Here is a 17,149-nt window from a genome sequence, read left to right on the forward strand (position 1 = left end):
ACCGAACGGCTCCCTATTTGAATTCTGTATTTCCAAGTCACAGCGTGTAGACTGCCGCCATGCCTTTTGGTTTTGCCCGCAAGATAACCTCCGCTGGAGGCGAATGACCGTTCGACAAACAGAGGCTCTACCTCGTGAACGCAGGGACGGATTGGCGCTATATTCCAACTCAAGCTTTCTAGAGCCGTGTAATGCCAACTGCTCCAGCGATTTTACAATTCATCCACAGGGGCGGGCAGGTGCCGTAGAAGAAGTCTCTTATGTAGACTGCAGGTGCTCTATCCCACGAACGCCGCGACAGATCCGATCTATATTTTGATATCAACATCACAGAATCACCGAATGTCTCTGCCGTACAGGGGCGTCGGCGTGATCCACAAATTGCCGCTTTGGATAGGGTGCACCAGACTCGAGGCTGCAGGTGCTATCTTGTGAACGCGAGGACAGATTCACTAAATATCTTGATGGAAGCATCGCAGAATCACACGATCTCAACAGTTGACAGAGGTTTTTAGTTTCGTCCACAACTTGCCGTTTTAGAAAGGGTTCTGCCGCCCAAACCAGAGGCTGCAGGTGCCATATCGACAATGTGGCGTTAGATCGGCTCAACATTTCGAATCCATCATTACAGGGTCGTGGAATATCGTCTCTACCCACGAAATCTAAAACTCATCCACGCCGTTGAGTCGGATGGTGGGTTAGGCGAATCGGTGAATCGTCCCACAGATGTTCTCCAACTAGGCCGCGGCCCCTTGTTCTATAATGCGCTAGCAGAATTCATCCCTAGGAATCGTTCTTCTCAATTCCGCCAACATCTAGCGTTAGGAGGAAAGCCATCTTCGCTGTTCACAACAGAACTGAGTGAGCCACATTCGCATACAAAAAGTATAATTCCTCCTAATTCACCATCAACCGTTCCACACCTGCATCGGTGGTTTAGTGGTAAAATTAGCCGTTGCCATTCAACGACGTCGGCTAGCCCCGGGTTCGATTGTGAGTTCTCCCAACGTTATCTATTCCAGAGTTACAAACTAACAACTGCTCAGCCCGGCCGATGCATTACACCTCTTCTTTTTGTACTTTTACGTCTTGTGGATTTTTTTTTTTTTTTTTTTTTTTTTTTTTTTTTTTTTATAGTAACACCGAAGCCAGGTGTGCTCTGACTGTGAATTTACATAGACGTTAATGCTCTTGCTTTCCCGCTGCAACTAGAACAAGTGCTGCACTTGTATGTAGAACAATGTTACTAAGACATGCGGCGAATTTTTGCCTCACCTCTGTAAGAGGGACATCCCCAAGCTTCGGCATATGTATCTCTTCCTTTCCTTAGACAAGAAGGCTTGTGTTTATGTCCTTATCGCGCAATAACTTAGAAACGGTAGGAGACTCCAAATGCAAACCAAAATGCGGGACTTATCACAGCAGCGCAGAGATTCCTAGTAGCACGTTTGCAAGGAAATGTCAAGTCGTAGTTTTGTCAAGCACTTTTCCGTCGGAGTTAAAATTCAAAATATCAGTGTCTCTTGACCTTTGCGCGTGCATTCTACTTATTCTCGAGCGAATGTGTATCCAGACAGCAGAATTGTTGTGCGTGAATTGTAAACAGGCCAAGAAGGAATCTATGCAAGATAGGCATGCACTTATTCCGACTTCTGTAGCAGTGTTACACATATTTCCAAAACTGCTTGGAACGCCCGCGTCTACTGTCGCTCCCGCAAGCCTTACAATTTGTAGATGTGTCTTTCTACTCTTTCTGTCTAGCATTCGTCCTACATCTCCAAGGGTTCGTTTTTAGACTTGTGAACATTCACACCGAAGTGTCCTTTCAACCTTCATCCCCTGCGCATTTACAGCTAGGAAACATGGTCATTTCGAGAGCATGCTTTCCGCTACGCTAGCTCATCTCTCTGCCTTAGAGTCATCGTGTCCACTGTTCTAATATGCCCCACGATGTTTCTATGGTTTTTCTTTTTATGTCAACACAAGGCACAGAACTGTAGGTGTCTCGTTCCGTTTCTATCTCAAACATCCAATAACTAATGTCTATGCTTAATGCACTATGAAGCAGGCTTTGTATTAATAACTCCCGCGCTAATATACAATGTACTCCAGTGCAACCAAACCGTGAATGTTTAAGCCTAGACTGCAGACTTAACACGGGGGATTAACTTGTTTATACCCGTCTTGTAGACATGCCTCAAGCAAGATCTAATTGCACATACAGCTACACAACACGCAACAAAGAACAATGTCAAACTACCTAGGAGCTATATTGTTAGCAGTAAGTGCATTGCAGATATGATTCTAAGACATAGACAGGACTAATGCGATTGAACAGAAGTTGCAGAAGATAGAAAGCAAACTAGGATGTAGTATAGTTTCAATTCCGAGTGCTAGACGTACTGCTAGGCATCTGTCCTTAGATGCATTTCTTTAGTTGCAAAGCTTTATGCGTTTTACGCTTAAACATCACAGCACTTCACACCCCAGGGTCACGGCACAAGCTTGCACTATAATCGTTGATATTGTGTTTGCATACCGCTCTTTGCAGAGTTGTACTGAACAGTCTTGACTTTGCCATCTGCAAAATCAACATCAGTCGACGTCAGCACGTAGCCCCGTTCTCCACAGTCTACAATCCTATTGTAATCTCCTTATGTCCCATTCTGCCACGCTCATTCACTCCTCCTCATCATCATCTTCTTCGACAACGTCCATGGCGCCGACACTCCCAAGGCTGGACCTCGCACGAGAACCACGCCGGTGCTACTGGCCGCTACCTCTAGGCTCACGCGCACGAGCACGCCCACGGGGGCGTCCACGAGAAGTCTCGCCCCGAGTGCTACTGCTTTGGCGCTTGCCACGCTTGACAGGCATGTCGTCATTATCATCCTCGCCATCGCTATCCTCCGGGCGCGCCCTCTTAGTGCCATGGCCTTGTTCTTCAGACTCCGTGGGATCAGGGACTTCAGGAGTCTCGATGGTGTCTTGTACGTCGTCAGGAGTTTGGCCAACCAGACTGCGACGGCGCGCCTCAGGCGAGATGGACGCATGGGTGCTGAGACTTCCACGGCGAGACTGTTCGGGCGACCGTGATGCTACTGTGCTGATGCTGCCTCTGCGACTCTGAGAACCGCCTCGCGAAGATGCAGACTTGGACCGGCGCTTTTCGCTCCTCTCCGCCGTGTTGCGAACCTCGAGAAAAACCGCCTGCACGACGCTCTTGACTTTTCCCTTGGCTAACGGGAAGTCCGCTGCGTTCCTGCAATGCAAAGTTAGCATGCTGCCGCAGTTCGCAGTGTGCATGGCGAGACCTGAGTGTACTTACCAGATGTCGTCAATGTGCGCCGTCCGATCTTCCTGCGACAGCTGCTCCTCCAGAATGTTCTTCTCTTCGAGCTTCTCCCTCACGAATGCCCTCAATGTCTTCTTCTCTGCGTCGGAAAAGTCCACCGGCCAGAGGATCTCTGCCGGACCGGGCGCTGGGAACGTCGCGGCCCAGCGGTTCAGAGAATACTCAACGGCTGCAACGAGAGCATCGAGCTCTTCCTGGATGGCCTTCTTCAACTCCTCTTCCTGATCTGCGGTTTCCTCCTCCTGGTCACCCGCGTCTCCAAGAGCACCCCGCGCAGTCATCAAGGACGCGGCAATGGCCATCTGGACTTGCCTGTCCTCCTCTTTATCTCCTCGCACAAAGATGCTAGGCGAAGCCCGCTTGCTGTGAATTGTCTTGATGCCCCAGGATGCGAAGAACTCCTCTAACACGGGTGGAGCGGAAATCGAGGGGAGCATGTCAAGGACTTCCATTCTGAGCTGCACAAAGTTCTCGGCATGACTAGTCTTTAGAGTGAACTTGTTTTGGGCTTCGCGAAGCACCACAGCGAAGTGATGGACTGGCTCCAAATACTCGGACAGATCGTCAGGATAATTCTTCGCCCTGAACTTTCGCTTGAAGCCGAGTAGCTTGATCGTCTCCATGGGCCGCATCGAGAGGCGAATGGTTCGCGGAGTTGTCAGTCTAGCGAGCATGGATCGAGAGTTGTTGGATGGCGCTGCGGGATCATTCGATGCTTCAGCTTGACGAGCAGCATCGCCGGTGTCCTCTGCTTCAGCAGCGGCGCCGGCCTGGGTTGGAGCAGTTTCAGACTCGGCTTCATCGTGAGCGACAGCCGCGCCGGCAGTGGTGTCCTGGGCCTACAAAACACGGATAAGCAAGAGAACAGCAAGAGCAACACCGTCATGCATACCTGCAGCGAGTCCAGATGGTCTTTCCAGATCTTTTCGAGCGCGGGCTTGTTGCCCGAAGTCTTGAGTCCTGGGACCGTCTTGAGGACCTCAATCATCTTCGGCTTTGAGAGCTTCTTGAAAGCGTCCAGGTCCATTGGCGCAGCTCCTGCCATTTTGGCGACAGGCAGATGGTGGTGGAAGTTGTGCTGGAGAAGAAGGTGCACTTGGGCGGCGAGAAAATCTTTACAAGACGGTGTTTGGCGTTTGCCTGCGTACCTGTCCTTCACCGACTACCCAAATGGACCAAACACAAACGAAACCCCTAGAACCTGCCCTCCGCGCGCACTGGCCTTCTCTGTGACGTATTTAAAAATCTCGCTAATAGCAAATTGCCCACAAAGCGTAAAAAATTCTTTTTCTCTCTCCTCCACTCTTACCTCCTACACACCTCGCTCAGCACCACAACACGATTGCGGGACGAGCACACTACCCACGATGCCCCCAAAGGCAGCCCACACGGCCCAAAAGCCCACTGATAAGCGTGCTCGCGCTTGGGCAAAGCTCGTGGCGGACCAGGAGCAAGTCAACAAGATCATCGCGGGCGCCAAGTTGTCCAAGTTCTTCGACCCTGGTGCCCCAGGGACTGTGCGCTATCGGAAAAGGATTGAAGGAGATTTTGAAGCGTTTGTTAAGGAGGTTAGTTGTCGTTGATTTCTTGCATAAGGTATCAGTATTGACACGCTTTGAAGGTCCACAATCTACATGAGCGGCAGGACATCTGGAATTCGTCGACGTTTCTTGACTTTTCCAAGCAATACATGGCCGGCTACGCTGCTATTTCCAAAGGACTCTTTGGAGCTAAGGTCAAGGCTTCGACGTTGTGGCGCGCAAAGTTTGCACTGTACTTTTGGGCCGTCCGGCACATCGACGACTTCGCTACAATCTTCCCAGCCTGGCATTCAGAACTATCCGCTCACATTGCACAAACAGCTCTGGAGTATGACTTGAGCACAATGAAACATGAGAAGAACAACTTGGGCGAGATCGAGATCTCTCTCATCTTCAAAGAGATCATGAAGCTCAAGACCGGGCTTCTCAACGCCAAGCAGCATTACACGGCAATCCTGCTTGCGTGGACAACATCCGCCAGACCAGGTTCGTTCACGATTGCGCGCGGTTATGAAAAGGGAGCTCCAACTGGCGTGGAAGGTGTTACGCGTTCAACTGACGAGACGCTGTACTGGAAAGATGTCCAGTTTGTACGCATGGAAGATGGCATTGCAGCTCGCGTGACATTGCACTACACGAAGGGATATCGCAATCCGCACGCAGCAGATCAACTAGTAGACCCATCTCGCACATTCACCTTTGTCCCAACCCGAGGAACTCGGTTTGAATTCGACTTGAGCCTGATCCTCTTTGGTCTGGCGTACAACAGGGGCCTGTTCACGCAGACCTTGGACCAGATTCTCGAAGGTGACGAGATGTTCATTCCTACTCGCCCAGAGGTTGCAGCGCAGCCCGTCTTTGTCGCAGCCAACCAAGCCGGTAGTATTGTGCCCAACAAGGGAATGACCCCAGAAGCCCTAAACGACAAGCTGAAGGTACCTAAGTTCTGCCAATCTTCATATTTGAGTACGTTAACGTGTCCTAACCTTGTCTAGGAGCTATGCCGCAGGATTGGTCTGCTGAAGCGGAATACCTACTATTCCCTGCGGCGGACCGCCATTATCGAAACCCGCAGGACGCATGGCGAAGCCGCTGCTCGGAATCTAGCATTCCATGTCCCTGATAGCGGTAGTTTGTTCGCGTATGACAATGTTGGTTTTGGAGACGAAGACATGACCGCCTTCCGTCTAGGTGAGGAAAATGGCATGACTCGCAAGGAGATCGGGGAGTACTTTTCACAGGCACGAATTGCCCGTATTGTCCCTGATGCGTCTGGTTCTCTCAAAGACCTCCCCGCTATGCTCACTGAGACCGCCAAAGCGAAGCTCCCAGGAGATCCCGAGTACATTGCCATGGAGAAGGAACTGAAGAACCTGTATGACAGGATCTTTCAGGAGTTGAAGAGCCGTCAGGAAAGCGGGCAAATTCCAGACGATGTCGCCATCCCGTGGGGATACTCCGGCCAGAAGGCAGCACTGTATCAGAAACTTATGAGCGCATACGGCCTAGGTGAATTGGAGGACGAGCTCGCATCCCTCTTAGCCCGCCGGAAGACGTTGCACAAGTCCCTTCGAAACCGGTTTCGCAATGAAGCGTTGAAAGAGTTCCAGGAGGAGAATAAGAAGAATCTCAAAGCCTTGAAGACGGGTGCCAAGCGGCCTGTCTTTGGCAAAGGCAGGCAGCCTGAAGGATTTCGCAACCTGGACACATCTGCAGCAGACGCTGCAATCTCAGCTTTGGAACGTGAGCAGGCGCCTATTATGCAGCGACAGAATTTGGATGATTACGTGGATGAGGAGTCAGATGCAGGCGTGGACGCTGATGTGCTGGAGGTATGAACCTGCTATGTCGCACAGTGACTTGAGATTTTCTAACATGCACCACTAGGAGGAGCAGGAGTTCACTCGTCAAGAGCCCGAATGCTGGGAGGACCTTGGCGACGATGTCACCATCCGCGTGGACCGTGTAGACGAGGAAGGGGAAGTTGCTCAGCCAGAAGCGAGGTTGCAGTTCTTGAAAGAATGGATTGCCAAGGTACGTGCATTGAACTATTCCTTCCCACTATTCTAACATTCTATAGGGTGATTCGGAAATTCCAACCTCAGGACTGCGCTGTCCTAGGTGCCAGGCCGACCCAACGACCTCAGACGCAGAGAAGACCCGGGTGTATGCCCTTGCACGCTTGAACATTCACCTCAAGACGGACTTCCATTCGCGCGAACAGCAGTTGCGTCGTGCATGGCGGATTGACCAAGCTGCATCTAATTCACAGCGGACGCCATGCCCCTGCTGTGGAATCTTCTTCAACGGCCGTACGGCATTCTTTAAGCATCTCCATGAAGCCCATCCGGAGGAGTTTTGGGAGGGGGGTGAGGAAGAGAGCGATGGCAATGAAAGTGATGCTGCAGGCGATGACGGTGGCAATAGCGACGATGGCGATGGCAGTGACGGCGACGGCAACGACAATGTCAGCAGCGGCAGGCGCACACGCAACAAGGGAAAGGGAAAAGCCCGTCAAGAGTGAATGGGCTATGGTGCTTAGTTGGGAATGAAGAATAGTTTCCCTTCTCTACCTGTAACTAAGCAAATCTCATCTCAGACTCATTGAGTTCGGTAGCAGACCAATTTATAGCCGTTCAATGGCAACGGCTAATTTTACCACTAAACCACCGATGCATTTGTTTGATGAAATCTTAGGTCAATTCAGTCTTTAAATAGTAAAATGTTTAATTGCATATCTACTATGGGGAAGTTTGGTGGTGGAAAATCTTGCTTAGATGACTGTACTATGATACATACTATTGCACACTGGCAAGAAAACCAGCGAAATTAAACTGCGCCCCTGCCGGCATCCTGATTTTACAGGGTGCAATACCCTTCCGTAAGACTAATGCGAGCCAGCTGATAATTTCAAGGTTCCTGTGACACTGACCACTACACTACGTCTTCGGTCGGACACTCAACCCACACAACACCCAGTTCACAGCGGGCGGGTTAAGTGGTAGAGAGGCGGCATGATTGCACTGCGCAGCAGCATCTTAGGCGTGGGATTATCACTAACTCCACGAAATCACAGCTGATTCGTCGGCCAAGCATGTTTTCATTTAGCTCCCATGTGCTGGGCCGGCGCTCTCTATGAAACAGATTCTGCGACTTGGTACTGCGGCTTACAAAATCCAAGGTCCCGTCTCTAACCAGCTTAGAGCGGACGAAACGTTAATCATACACTGTGCCATCTCTCCTCTGCTGAGAGATGTTCTTCAGACTACCAAGATAGTAAGCAAGGCGTGGGCTTCGCGGTAATTATATCGCGAAGTTGAAGTCGAGCATGGATAGGTAAGCCTAGTCGAGGGTGCTACTCGCTCTTTTACCATCATGCATTCAGAAATAAGATCCGAGTGAAATGGAGAAAAGAGCTTGAGATGGATAGGGCATATGCTTTCAATAAAGGCTATAAACAGGAATATGTTAGAATTCTGAACCGTTTGTTTTACGGATTGTGAATGAGGTAGCAACGTTTATATCACGTTGATGCGGTACCGTAGGAGAAGTGGGTGAAGGGAAACATATAGACCAAGTGAACGTAGAGACTATAGGTGGATGCTATTCTGCGTTCTATACCTTGGAGACCGTAAGCCTATGGCCGTTCGGCTTCCCTTGTTGCATGAGACTTATCTACACTTTTCTCCACCTTCCTGGCATTTCTCTTATGAAGAAAACGTTACTCGGAGTCTCCTGAATCAGAAAAGACAATGAGGTGACGGGGTTGATCTGAAGAGAGGGGGAGAGAGAGAGAGAGAGAGAGAGAGAGAGAGAGAGAGAGAGAGAGAGAGAGAGAGAGAGAGAGAGAGAGAGATCCTGATGGGTGGGTCGTTAGGGAAATGCATGGGAAAGTCAGTGATAAGAAGAGGTCAGACAGGAGCACTCAAGGCTGGGATCGTAGAACCGCTGCATTGCAGTGACATGACTTAATAGTGATAATTGTCCTGGACATGTCATGTGTGACTATGGTGCGAGGGTCTTCCCCTGACTTCCCCCCCGTCCTTGTTCCCCTTTTCCTCCTCCCTCTTTTCCCATTCGCTTTCCCTCCTTCCCTCTGCTCCATTTCCTCACATTCATCCGTCGTCTCGGTGAGAATAATACTCCAATGAATTTCTTTTCGCATTGTTTAGGTGGCAGGTGGTCAACCATATCGTCGACCACCCCACCACCACACTACCGCCAAGACTTGCGAGAAGCTTTCTTCGATAAGGTGAGCGAGAATTCGATCAGCGAGGAGAGACTTGGCAAATCAGGCGGAGATATTGAAAAGACGCATTGCAAAAGGGGCAATATTTCGACTGTCCGAAGGTATGGCAGACGACGCGGCTAGGAAGGCTTCCTGGAAGGACGATCACCAGAAGACCGGTTGGAAGCTCGAGCTTGACTCGCTGCAGTCGGCGCATCGTAGCTGCGAGTTGCTCGTTTCCTGGGTGAAGTTTCGTTGATGCTGTCAACTCCATCTTTCGCCTTGCGCTTCGGCTGATTACTGCTGAGACTGGATCTATTCTGCTCGAGGACCACAGGTGTAGATACCCTAGCTCCCCCCTGATGCTTGAGTTTGTCTTTGGCATGTGCCGTGTTCGCTTCGCACACTGGCGGTGTGGGTGGTCTCCGCTCCACGGGGGGCGACTTGAGTGAAGGGTTTGCGGAAGCTATATCAGTCTCCGGAGAGATTTCTCGATGAGGTGGCCGGTTCTTGGAAAGCCATTCCATTATGTCCGCCGGCGGTTCTTCATCGTCATCGCCCTCCTCGGGTAACCTGCCCAGGAGGTCATCAGCGAGTTCCCCGGCAATGTCATCCCCAGCGGCCTCATCATTCATCATCCGCATCGCGAATTGGAGCAGTTGCTGAGGATCCATTCCAGTCAATGGACCGCCAGCGGCAGCCAAGTTTCGCTGGAGCGCCGCCATCAGAGCGCCAGAGGTCATCCCCTCGTCGGCGTCATCAAGCTCCTCAGTATCGCGTAAGTCAGGCATAAGCTCGTCCGCCACTTGCTCCGCCTTAGCCTTCTCAGATTCATCTGGCTTGAGCGATGCCGCCCGAGATGACACCACTGGCTTCCACTCCGGCGTCGCCGCAAGTCGTTCCCTCCAGTCCTTCATGATGGCGTATGACTCCGTTTCTCCCTCTAGAAGCTTGGCACGCGTACCTCGATCCTCCTGTTGGCGCCATACCACTGGTTGGTTTACAACTCTTGGAATCTCCGGCGACGAAACAGCAAGTCCCTCTCCCAATTTCTGCTTCTTCCTCCTGCGAGAGCCGAGATCCGGCCCCCGCTTCCTCTTGTGCCCTGTTTTCGAGTCCTGACTCTTTGGGTCGTGTGTGTAGAATTCTGCATCGTCGTAGCCGTCGGAACCGTAGTCCAAGTCGAGGAAGTAATCGAAATGGGTATTATCCACGTCTTCGTCTTCTTCGAGGTCGAAAGTGGGAGGCGGGGAGTGCACAGCGTGCTCAGCTAGGTCGTCGGCAGGTAAATACTCGTCCTCGATATACATCCACGCGTCGTAGTCATAGAAGTCGTCGTCCTCCCCGTAGCCGCTCATGTTTGCTGGGCTGCCGTGCTGCAGTGACAGTGCAGGGGTTTGGTAAGAGAGGAAGCCGGGGTTGGAGAATTGAACACTTAAGCGAGTTGTTTTGGAAGGGCTATCGCAGAGTGCGTGAGGCGAGGCGCAGTGCAATGTCGTGAATGAAATTGTTTACTCGTTCGTCGCGCTCAACTCGAGAATGTCGTGGGGCAGCTGCAGCAAACGCGCCTCAGCACGGGCCACTCCTTCACCCTCAAGGGTACGTGTGCCAAGAAGGGGGAAGCGGCTGGAGACGGCTTTGGCGTTTGCCGAGGCACCCCAAGCCCGCAGCTCTCTCATTCACCTGCAAAATCTGGGGAAGCTCCCAGCAGGATACCCTTCTCTTCCTGTTTCTCTGCAAATATGCGTGCTGTCAGAAGAACTCGTAACCTTTCTCGCCGGCTTTTGGCAGCGAATGCGGTTTCATGCGTTCGCCGGAGTTCCACAGCTGCAACTACCACCACTATCAAGCCGCTCACCTCAATACTGATTGCAAACCGTGGAGAGATTGCTCTGTAAGACTTTCCTGACCCAGATTTTTGAAATCATACTGATACAAAGAATAGACGGGTCGGCCGTACGGCTTCAGAGTACGGAATTCGCACGACAACGCTCTACACTGACCCTGATGCCCACTCACAGCACGCGCTGAGCTCTCCGTATGCCATCAATCTTGGGGAGCCTTCAGCATATCTTGACGGAGACCGGATAATACAAATTGCAAAGGAGCAAGGATGCCAGGGCATCCACCCAGGTTATGGCTTTGTAGGTCATCATTGAATTGGGTCCAGTCTGTATATCGCGACTCACAAACAACTAGTTGAGCGAGAACCCTACGTTTGCGCGGAAGTGCACAGAGGCCGGCCTGACGTTCATTGGTCCGCCTTCCTCAGCCATTGAGGCTATGGGAAGCAAAAGGTATGAACCGCTGGACCCTCCGTTCGAATTTCATGCTGACTATATCTCAGTGAATCCAAAAACATCATGAACGCGGCCGGTGTACCCTGCATCCCTGGCTATCATGGCTCCAACCAAGATCCAGAGCACCTCAAGAACGAAGCGGCGAAGATTGGCTACCCTGTTCTCCTCAAAGCAGTGAAGGGTGGAGGAGGAAAGGGTATGAGAATCGTTAACAGCCCAGAGGAGTTCTACGATCAGCTGGCATCTGCCAAGTCAGAAGCCCGCAACTCCTTCGGCGACGAAGTCATGCTTGTGGAGAAATACATTACGACTCCTCGACACATTGAAGTGCAGGTCTTCGCAGACAAGCATGGCAATTGCGTTGCCCTGGGCGAGCGTGATTGCAGCATTCAACGCCGCCACCAGAAGATCCTAGAAGAGTCGCCGGCACCGCATCTGAAAGAGGAGATCAGGCAGGATATCTGGGAGAAAGCTCGAGCAGCAGCTCTCGCTGTGGGCTATGAAGGTGCTGGAACCGTCGAATTCATCTTCGATAACGACACTGGCGAGTTCTTCTTCATGGAAATGAACACGAGGTTGCAAGTCGAGCATCCCGTGACAGAAATGGTCACTGGCGAGGATCTCGTGAGATGGCAACTCATTGTTGCGGAAGGAGGCCGTCTGCCGCTCACCCAGGAGCAAATCGAGCAGAGGATTAAGGAGCGTGGAGCTGCTATCGAAGCCAGAATATATGCCGAGAACCCGGACATGAACTTCATCCCCGATTCAGGACGTCTGATCCACCTTCGCACACCTCGTCCTACCGACACCGTCCGGATAGATGCGGGCTTCGTTGCTGGCGATGAAGTCTCTTCTCACTACGACCCTATGATTGCGAAGCTCATCGTTCAGGGTCCAACGAGAGAGGCTGCAATCCAGAAGCTTCGTGCTGCACTGGAGGAATATGAGGTCGCTGGGCCGATTACAAATATCGAATTTCTGAAGCGGTGTTGCACCAGCCCCGACTTCGTCGCAGGTAAAGTTGAAACCGGCTACATCCAAAAGCACCCCGAACTCTTCGCGCGCGAACCCTGGGCACCGGAAGTGTACGCCCAGGCAGCGCTCGGTCTTGCGCTCCAAGAGATTCAATCAGCACGCAGCGATCCCTTCTCCGCACCACCGGTTACAGCTGTTGGTTTCGGAACAGGATATCAACAGCGCGAGTTCAATCTCGTCGAGATCCCCGCCGATGGCAAAGGCGATGACACTTCCACCTCTGTCAAAGTGCGGCAGACAGCTCCCTTCAGGTTCGACATCACCGTCGGCGACAAGGAGTACCGCGACGTCACCAGCACACTCGACAGCTCCAACAATCTGTCGTCCTTCTATCCCCACACCCGCCTATCCACCACTTTCATTCGTGACGAAGACCGCCTTACGCTCTTCCAGCAAGGTAAGCAGTACAGGCTCCAGGTGGCTATGCCGAAGTGGGCAGAAAAGGCGTTAGGCATCAAAGATGTGACCAACAGCGTTCTTGCGCCCATGCCTTGCAAAATACTGAGGGTGGAGGTCGCGGAGGGTGATGCCGTGAAGAAGGATCAGCCGCTCGTGGTGATCGAGAGTATGAAGATGGAGACGGTGATTCGGAGTCCGCACGACGGCGTGATTGCTAAGGTTGTGCACAAGAAAGGGGTAAGTCATGGTTGATGAAGATGTCCCTTCGGAATCTTGCGGAAATGCAGGTTTGCTGACCTTTGACAGGATCTGTGCAAGGCGGGCACTGCGCTCGTGGAGTTCGTTGAGGAAGAGAAGTAAGCTGATTGTGATGTGCTGTATGACAAACGAGTTTTCTGTGTCTGTTTCTGATCTGGCGTATGGTTGTTTATAGCGAGGACGTACGTGACCGGATCATCTCGGCGTTGTCATGTACTGCAAAGCCGTCCCTGTTTAAAGATAGTTCCAATGAAGCCATTACTGATATTCTCGTTGTCATGCTTCGCTTTCCCCACCTTGTCCTTCTCTTGTAAGTATGCCTTGTGAATCATACGGACAGTCGGTTGGTCTAGGTCCTTCATTGAGCCGATTAGCATCCTTCCTTTTCTAGATAATCCTGAGGACTATCTTAGATTTAGTCGGAGATGGAGTTAGGCTCGGGTAACGGGGCCTATGTCAGAGATGGCTCGATCCATGTACGACCTCAGAAAGTTGTCGACGCTTGGACCCGCACAGTTCTTCCAGCTTTTCATGATCCATTGAAGTTGAAGCATGATGGTGTAGTGCAATGTGCCTCTGTTCACTGCCCATGAAGCGACGAACGAGGTGGAGGTGGGTCCATAACGCGAGACTGTGTGATTGCAATGATGCCCATGTACATGTTGAGTACGGTCCCAATCAGGATGTTGAGGGGTCCCATTCGAGCTGTGAAAGATCGTTTCAATGGCATCGCCGACGCTTGTCGAAGATGGGCTCGGGGTGGTCGGTTTTTCAGGCGTGTTGAGTGCCTACGGTATTCGTATCCTTTCCAGACGCCGCCTGATGGGCCATTGTGAGACTCTGTTTGGTTCTTGGTGTATCTCCTTCGATCCATCTCTTCATCCCTCGTGCGCCCCATCGTCCTCGTCTTCATCCCCCTCCTCCCGAAAATACACAAACATCCCATTCAGAGCATCATTGTGCAGCTCAAAGTCAGACAACACCCAGTACCGTCTGCCCCTGGCGAACTTTCGCCCAATTCCATTGTACTCCACAAGTGCGGGCGTTTTATGGTCCGAGCGAATCTCATTCCCAATATATAGTTTGGGATCCTTATCCCTCAAAAACACAGACATGAGTACCGCGTGCTCGAGAAACGGCGCATATAAAAAAGTCCGAGGAGAGATATGCCTCTCAGTACCCTCAGCCACCACCGAGATACCAAGAGTCTGGAGGAACTCCTCGTCAAGCGAGCTGAAACATGGTTCTTGGGCGCACAGTCGTATCTCAGCTCCCTTTCCCCTCACTAAATACCAAATTAGCACATCGCACTCTTCCCCCACCGGAATCATTGTACCCACACTGCGCAACCACCCCCAGGAACAGCACCAACTGCCACATCGACCTCCACCGATTCTGCCACTCGGCGCTGAAACTGCCAATGCCCACACACACCGCGGTATCGATGTCCCACGTCCCTCTCTGCAGAATGGCGTACAGACGGCGAGCATAACCCGTGTCGCGGAACTGCCTCTCCATCGTGGAAGAATCGGCGCAGAGTTTCTGGACTGTGAGCCCTGGTAGGGTACGTTGCGGTTTCGCGCGTTGGAGCAGGTGCTGGGTACGATTTTGCTGGCTTGAGGATGCATTCGAGCGGGTGTCTTGTCTTGTTCGGCGGGTCCGTTTGGGCGTTTCCCAGCCTTCGTCTTCGGCGTTGTTCGTCATTTTGAGGTTTGGGGTGGTGGTCGGGGGTCGACTCGAAGCTTTTAAATGAAGCTAAGATAGGGAAATGCAACTCGGGCACTCGAGCATTTATCTGAAGCGTGAAAGGGAGGGCGTGAAGTCCGTGATGAAGTGAGTTCTACATAGTGGCGCGTGGACATGAAGTATGCGAGAATCCGTGGTGAAAGTTTCCAAGAATGGCTAAGGGCGTTCGGAACCATGGCAGTATTCTCGGAATGTTATTCGGAATGGTAGCACTACTTATCACTCCATAAATTAGCGAATCCAAACACCTACGAACACGACGTCTTCGAATTAATACCAGGGATTGACTCTACACATGAACCAAATTCTCCATGTCTATCCATGAGCCCAAGGGTATATGACCGTCCAAATGCGCCGCCCACCCCATTCTTGCGCCGTCAAGGAGGGAGAACACCATCCATATGATGCCTTCTAATATCCCCACGTATCCAAGTGCCAAGCAAACTTTATGGACAGGGTTTCGCACAGGAAGCCTACTCCAAGTACCTCTTCCAGCCTTCTCGACCTACCAAACAGCGCCCCTCAGAGTCGGCGCCAACGATGAATCTTTCCCATCGCGCGTCTTTACCAGCGCTGACAATCACCAATGTATGATCGTCCAGCCAACCTGCCAGACCTTTGGTGGGAGTTCCTCCTGGGACTCCAGGTATCAATGCGTTCATTGTGCTGTAGCGCTCCGCAGCTGCACCTACCGGGTCATCGCCGAGCTCGAATTTGATCGTTGCAGATGCATATGTATCGGAAAACTGGCGAGGGAGAAGTGGAACCTTCGCCAGGATACCCCATCGCTGAGTGTTCGGGTTAGGTTCAGCTGTGGGGTCGTGAGGCACGTCGAAGAGGTGCAAAGTCGACTTGTCAGAGGTTGCTGCCAAAATGCGTCCGTTCGGGGAGAAGGCCAAAGACAAGATGACAGCAGGATCAATGCCACGTCGGAATTCGGTGATTTTCGAACCGCTAGGATACGACCAGAGGCGAATCAACGTCCCTTGTCGGCTTGCGGTAGCCACCATGTCTCCATTTTGGCTCAGTCCAATGGCGCGCAATGGGGACTGATGGCCCGGTAGAATGGTGATATTTTCAGCTTCCAGATTGAACACCTTCACTTGGCCAGGAGTCAGACCGGGGAACGCGACGATGTTCGTTCCCAGACAACACAAGCCCAATGGATTGTCTACCGTTTCATATTCTGCAATCTTGACCGGTGGACTCCTCATCTTGTATATCTTGACGCTGTTGAGTAGGACGACAACGAGGTGGGTCCGGGATATGCGAACGCGTTGCACAGCGGTTTTGAACTCTAGGCTCGCGGCGACAACCTGGGTCTTGTCGTTCCAGATTTGTACCTCGTACCGGTCAGCGTGTACGAAGTCCCACTCCAGCACGTCTTGGGGGCTCAGATTTCTCACTTTATTCTGGGGGAATTTAGGCTGCCGTCCACCTCCGACGAGGGCCATGTATCGAGTTATTCCAAGCATTTCCACAGATCCGATGCCCCCTCCGAATTCTAGTAAGGCCTCAGTATGGGTACCTCAAAGGTATGGGGGCCGGCAAACCTCGCGCGAGCGTGAGCTCGGCAGTGCGGGAGTTGAAGACTGTCACCAGTCAGCAGCTTGATGACGACTGTATGCGCTGGATGCTAACCGCGAAACCCATCGTATAGAGCAACCGAGAAATGGCTGTTATCGTTATTGAATGAGGCAGAGAGCGCGAAGGGCCCAGTGTAGGAATCGAGCACCGGTCGTGTATTCATGTCGAGGGTTGTGTGTGATTGCTTGGCTCAGAGCTGCAGGTTGAGATGTGTGGAGCTATGTGGTGGTGGCCGATGTCAGGCTGCATACCCTATAGCTGGGGAGCGGGCAAGATGAGAAGATGGAGGAGACTCGCTCATCTGCACGATTCATATCTTCAAGTGAGCGAGACACGGCGGGTGGGTGTGGAGTGGAGGGGCGACGTAATTCACCAGACATTCACATGGAGCAGCTTGCGTCCAAGCTCCAGTTGGCCTAACTGCTTTCGGAAAGATTCGCACGTGATATCTACGTGAGGAGGTTGCGACCGGGACGAGGCCTAAGGAAAGAAGTATCTGATTCCATAAGTGGATGGAATTTCTTGCAAGAGAGTGCATGAAGAATCACCACAATCGTCAGAATCTTTATCTACTATTCCAGATCACTGCCCGCTCCGAATCCCCTCCGGGCCCACGCGCATTCTCTCTTTGGGAGCAGTGACCAGGGTAACCCGTGTTAGCGAGCCCCTTTGCATCGCGGGTCGTGCTGCTGCCAGCAAC

At 51.9% G+C, this 17,149-nt stretch overlaps 7 protein-coding genes across 7 annotated transcripts; 3 read left to right on the forward strand and 4 right to left on the reverse strand.

Moving 5' to 3' along the window:
• Window positions 1–2,510: 2,510 nt before the first annotated feature.
• EI97DRAFT_446543 (uncharacterized protein) lies at window positions 2,511–4,400 on the reverse strand (the record flags this gene model as incomplete). The annotated part of the gene is made up of 4 exons (XM_033800037.1): window positions 2,511–2,632; window positions 2,793–3,262; window positions 3,329–4,194; window positions 4,248–4,400. The coding sequence occupies 4 exons, from the start codon at window positions 4,398–4,400 to the stop codon at window positions 2,511–2,513; spliced, it is 1,611 nt and encodes a 536-aa protein (XP_033649056.1).
• A 308-nt stretch (window positions 4,401–4,708) lies between these two features.
• On the forward strand, window positions 4,709–7,420 carry EI97DRAFT_487294 (uncharacterized protein; the record flags this gene model as incomplete). The annotated part of the gene is made up of 5 exons (XM_033802179.1): window positions 4,709–4,923; window positions 4,977–5,831; window positions 5,892–6,728; window positions 6,784–6,930; window positions 6,977–7,420. Exons 1-5 carry the CDS (start codon window positions 4,723–4,725, stop codon window positions 7,418–7,420), a joined length of 2,484 nt encoding a protein of 827 aa, XP_033649057.1. The 5' UTR covers window positions 4,709–4,722.
• A 1,375-nt stretch (window positions 7,421–8,795) lies between these two features.
• EI97DRAFT_437767 (uncharacterized protein) lies at window positions 8,796–10,669 on the reverse strand. Its single transcript, XM_033799406.1, has one exon. The coding sequence runs from the start codon at window positions 10,480–10,482 to the stop codon at window positions 9,265–9,267; it is 1,218 nt and encodes a 405-aa protein (XP_033649058.1). The 5' UTR covers window positions 10,483–10,669; the 3' UTR covers window positions 8,796–9,264.
• A 138-nt stretch (window positions 10,670–10,807) lies between these two features.
• On the forward strand, window positions 10,808–13,373 carry EI97DRAFT_437769 (methylcrotonoyl-CoA carboxylase subunit alpha mitochondrial precursor). Its single transcript, XM_033799407.1, has 5 exons — window positions 10,808–11,018; window positions 11,070–11,268; window positions 11,324–11,421; window positions 11,472–13,095; window positions 13,165–13,373. Exons 1-5 carry the CDS (start codon window positions 10,867–10,869, stop codon window positions 13,216–13,218), a joined length of 2,127 nt encoding a protein of 708 aa, XP_033649059.1. The 5' UTR covers window positions 10,808–10,866; the 3' UTR covers window positions 13,219–13,373.
• Window positions 13,374–14,015: 642 nt separating this feature from the next.
• Window positions 14,016–14,691, reverse strand: EI97DRAFT_350161 (uncharacterized protein; the record flags this gene model as incomplete). Its single annotated transcript, XM_033794831.1, has 2 exons — window positions 14,016–14,386; window positions 14,439–14,691. Coding segments are annotated over 2 exons (624 nt in total), but the record flags the coding sequence as incomplete, so codon positions are not given.
• A 644-nt stretch (window positions 14,692–15,335) lies between these two features.
• Window positions 15,336–16,612, reverse strand: EI97DRAFT_387677 (WD40 repeat-like protein; the record flags this gene model as incomplete). Its single annotated transcript, XM_033796137.1, has 3 exons — window positions 15,336–16,366; window positions 16,416–16,454; window positions 16,504–16,612. The coding sequence occupies 3 exons, from the start codon at window positions 16,610–16,612 to the stop codon at window positions 15,336–15,338; spliced, it is 1,179 nt and encodes a 392-aa protein (XP_033649061.1).
• EI97DRAFT_265646 (uncharacterized protein) lies at window positions 16,498–16,986 on the forward strand. The gene has a single exon (XM_033794247.1). The coding sequence runs from the start codon at window positions 16,658–16,660 to the stop codon at window positions 16,904–16,906; it is 249 nt and encodes an 82-aa protein (XP_033649062.1). The 5' UTR covers window positions 16,498–16,657; the 3' UTR covers window positions 16,907–16,986.
• The last annotated feature ends 163 nt before the right edge of the window (window positions 16,987–17,149 follow it).

The sequence above is a fragment of the Westerdykella ornata genome (assembly GCF_010094085.1).
Source record: "Westerdykella ornata strain CBS 379.55 unplaced genomic scaffold EI97scaffold_56, whole genome shotgun sequence".
NCBI lineage: Eukaryota > Fungi > Ascomycota > Dothideomycetes > Pleosporales > Sporormiaceae > Westerdykella > Westerdykella ornata.

What these genes read in the sequence shown, in the direction of transcription:
- EI97DRAFT_437767 (XM_033799406.1), bottom strand. Translation starts at nt 10,482, where the DNA reads ATGAGCGGCTACGGGGAGGACGACGACTTCTATGACTACGACGCGTGG.
- EI97DRAFT_437769 (XM_033799407.1), top strand. Translation starts at nt 10,867, where the DNA reads ATGCGTGCTGTCAGAAGAACTCGTAACCTTTCTCGCCGGCTTTTGGCA. An exon ending in GAGGCTATGGGAAGCAAAAG is followed by an intron (nt 11,422 to 11,471) that starts GTATGAACCGCT and finishes ACTATATCTCAG; the next exon opens with TGAATCCAAAAACATCATGA. An exon ending in AGGTTGTGCACAAGAAAGGG is followed by an intron (nt 13,096 to 13,164) that starts GTAAGTCATGGT and finishes GACCTTTGACAG; the next exon opens with GATCTGTGCAAGGCGGGCAC.
- EI97DRAFT_265646 (XM_033794247.1), top strand. Translation starts at nt 16,658, where the DNA reads ATGTGTGGAGCTATGTGGTGGTGGCCGATGTCAGGCTGCATACCCTAT.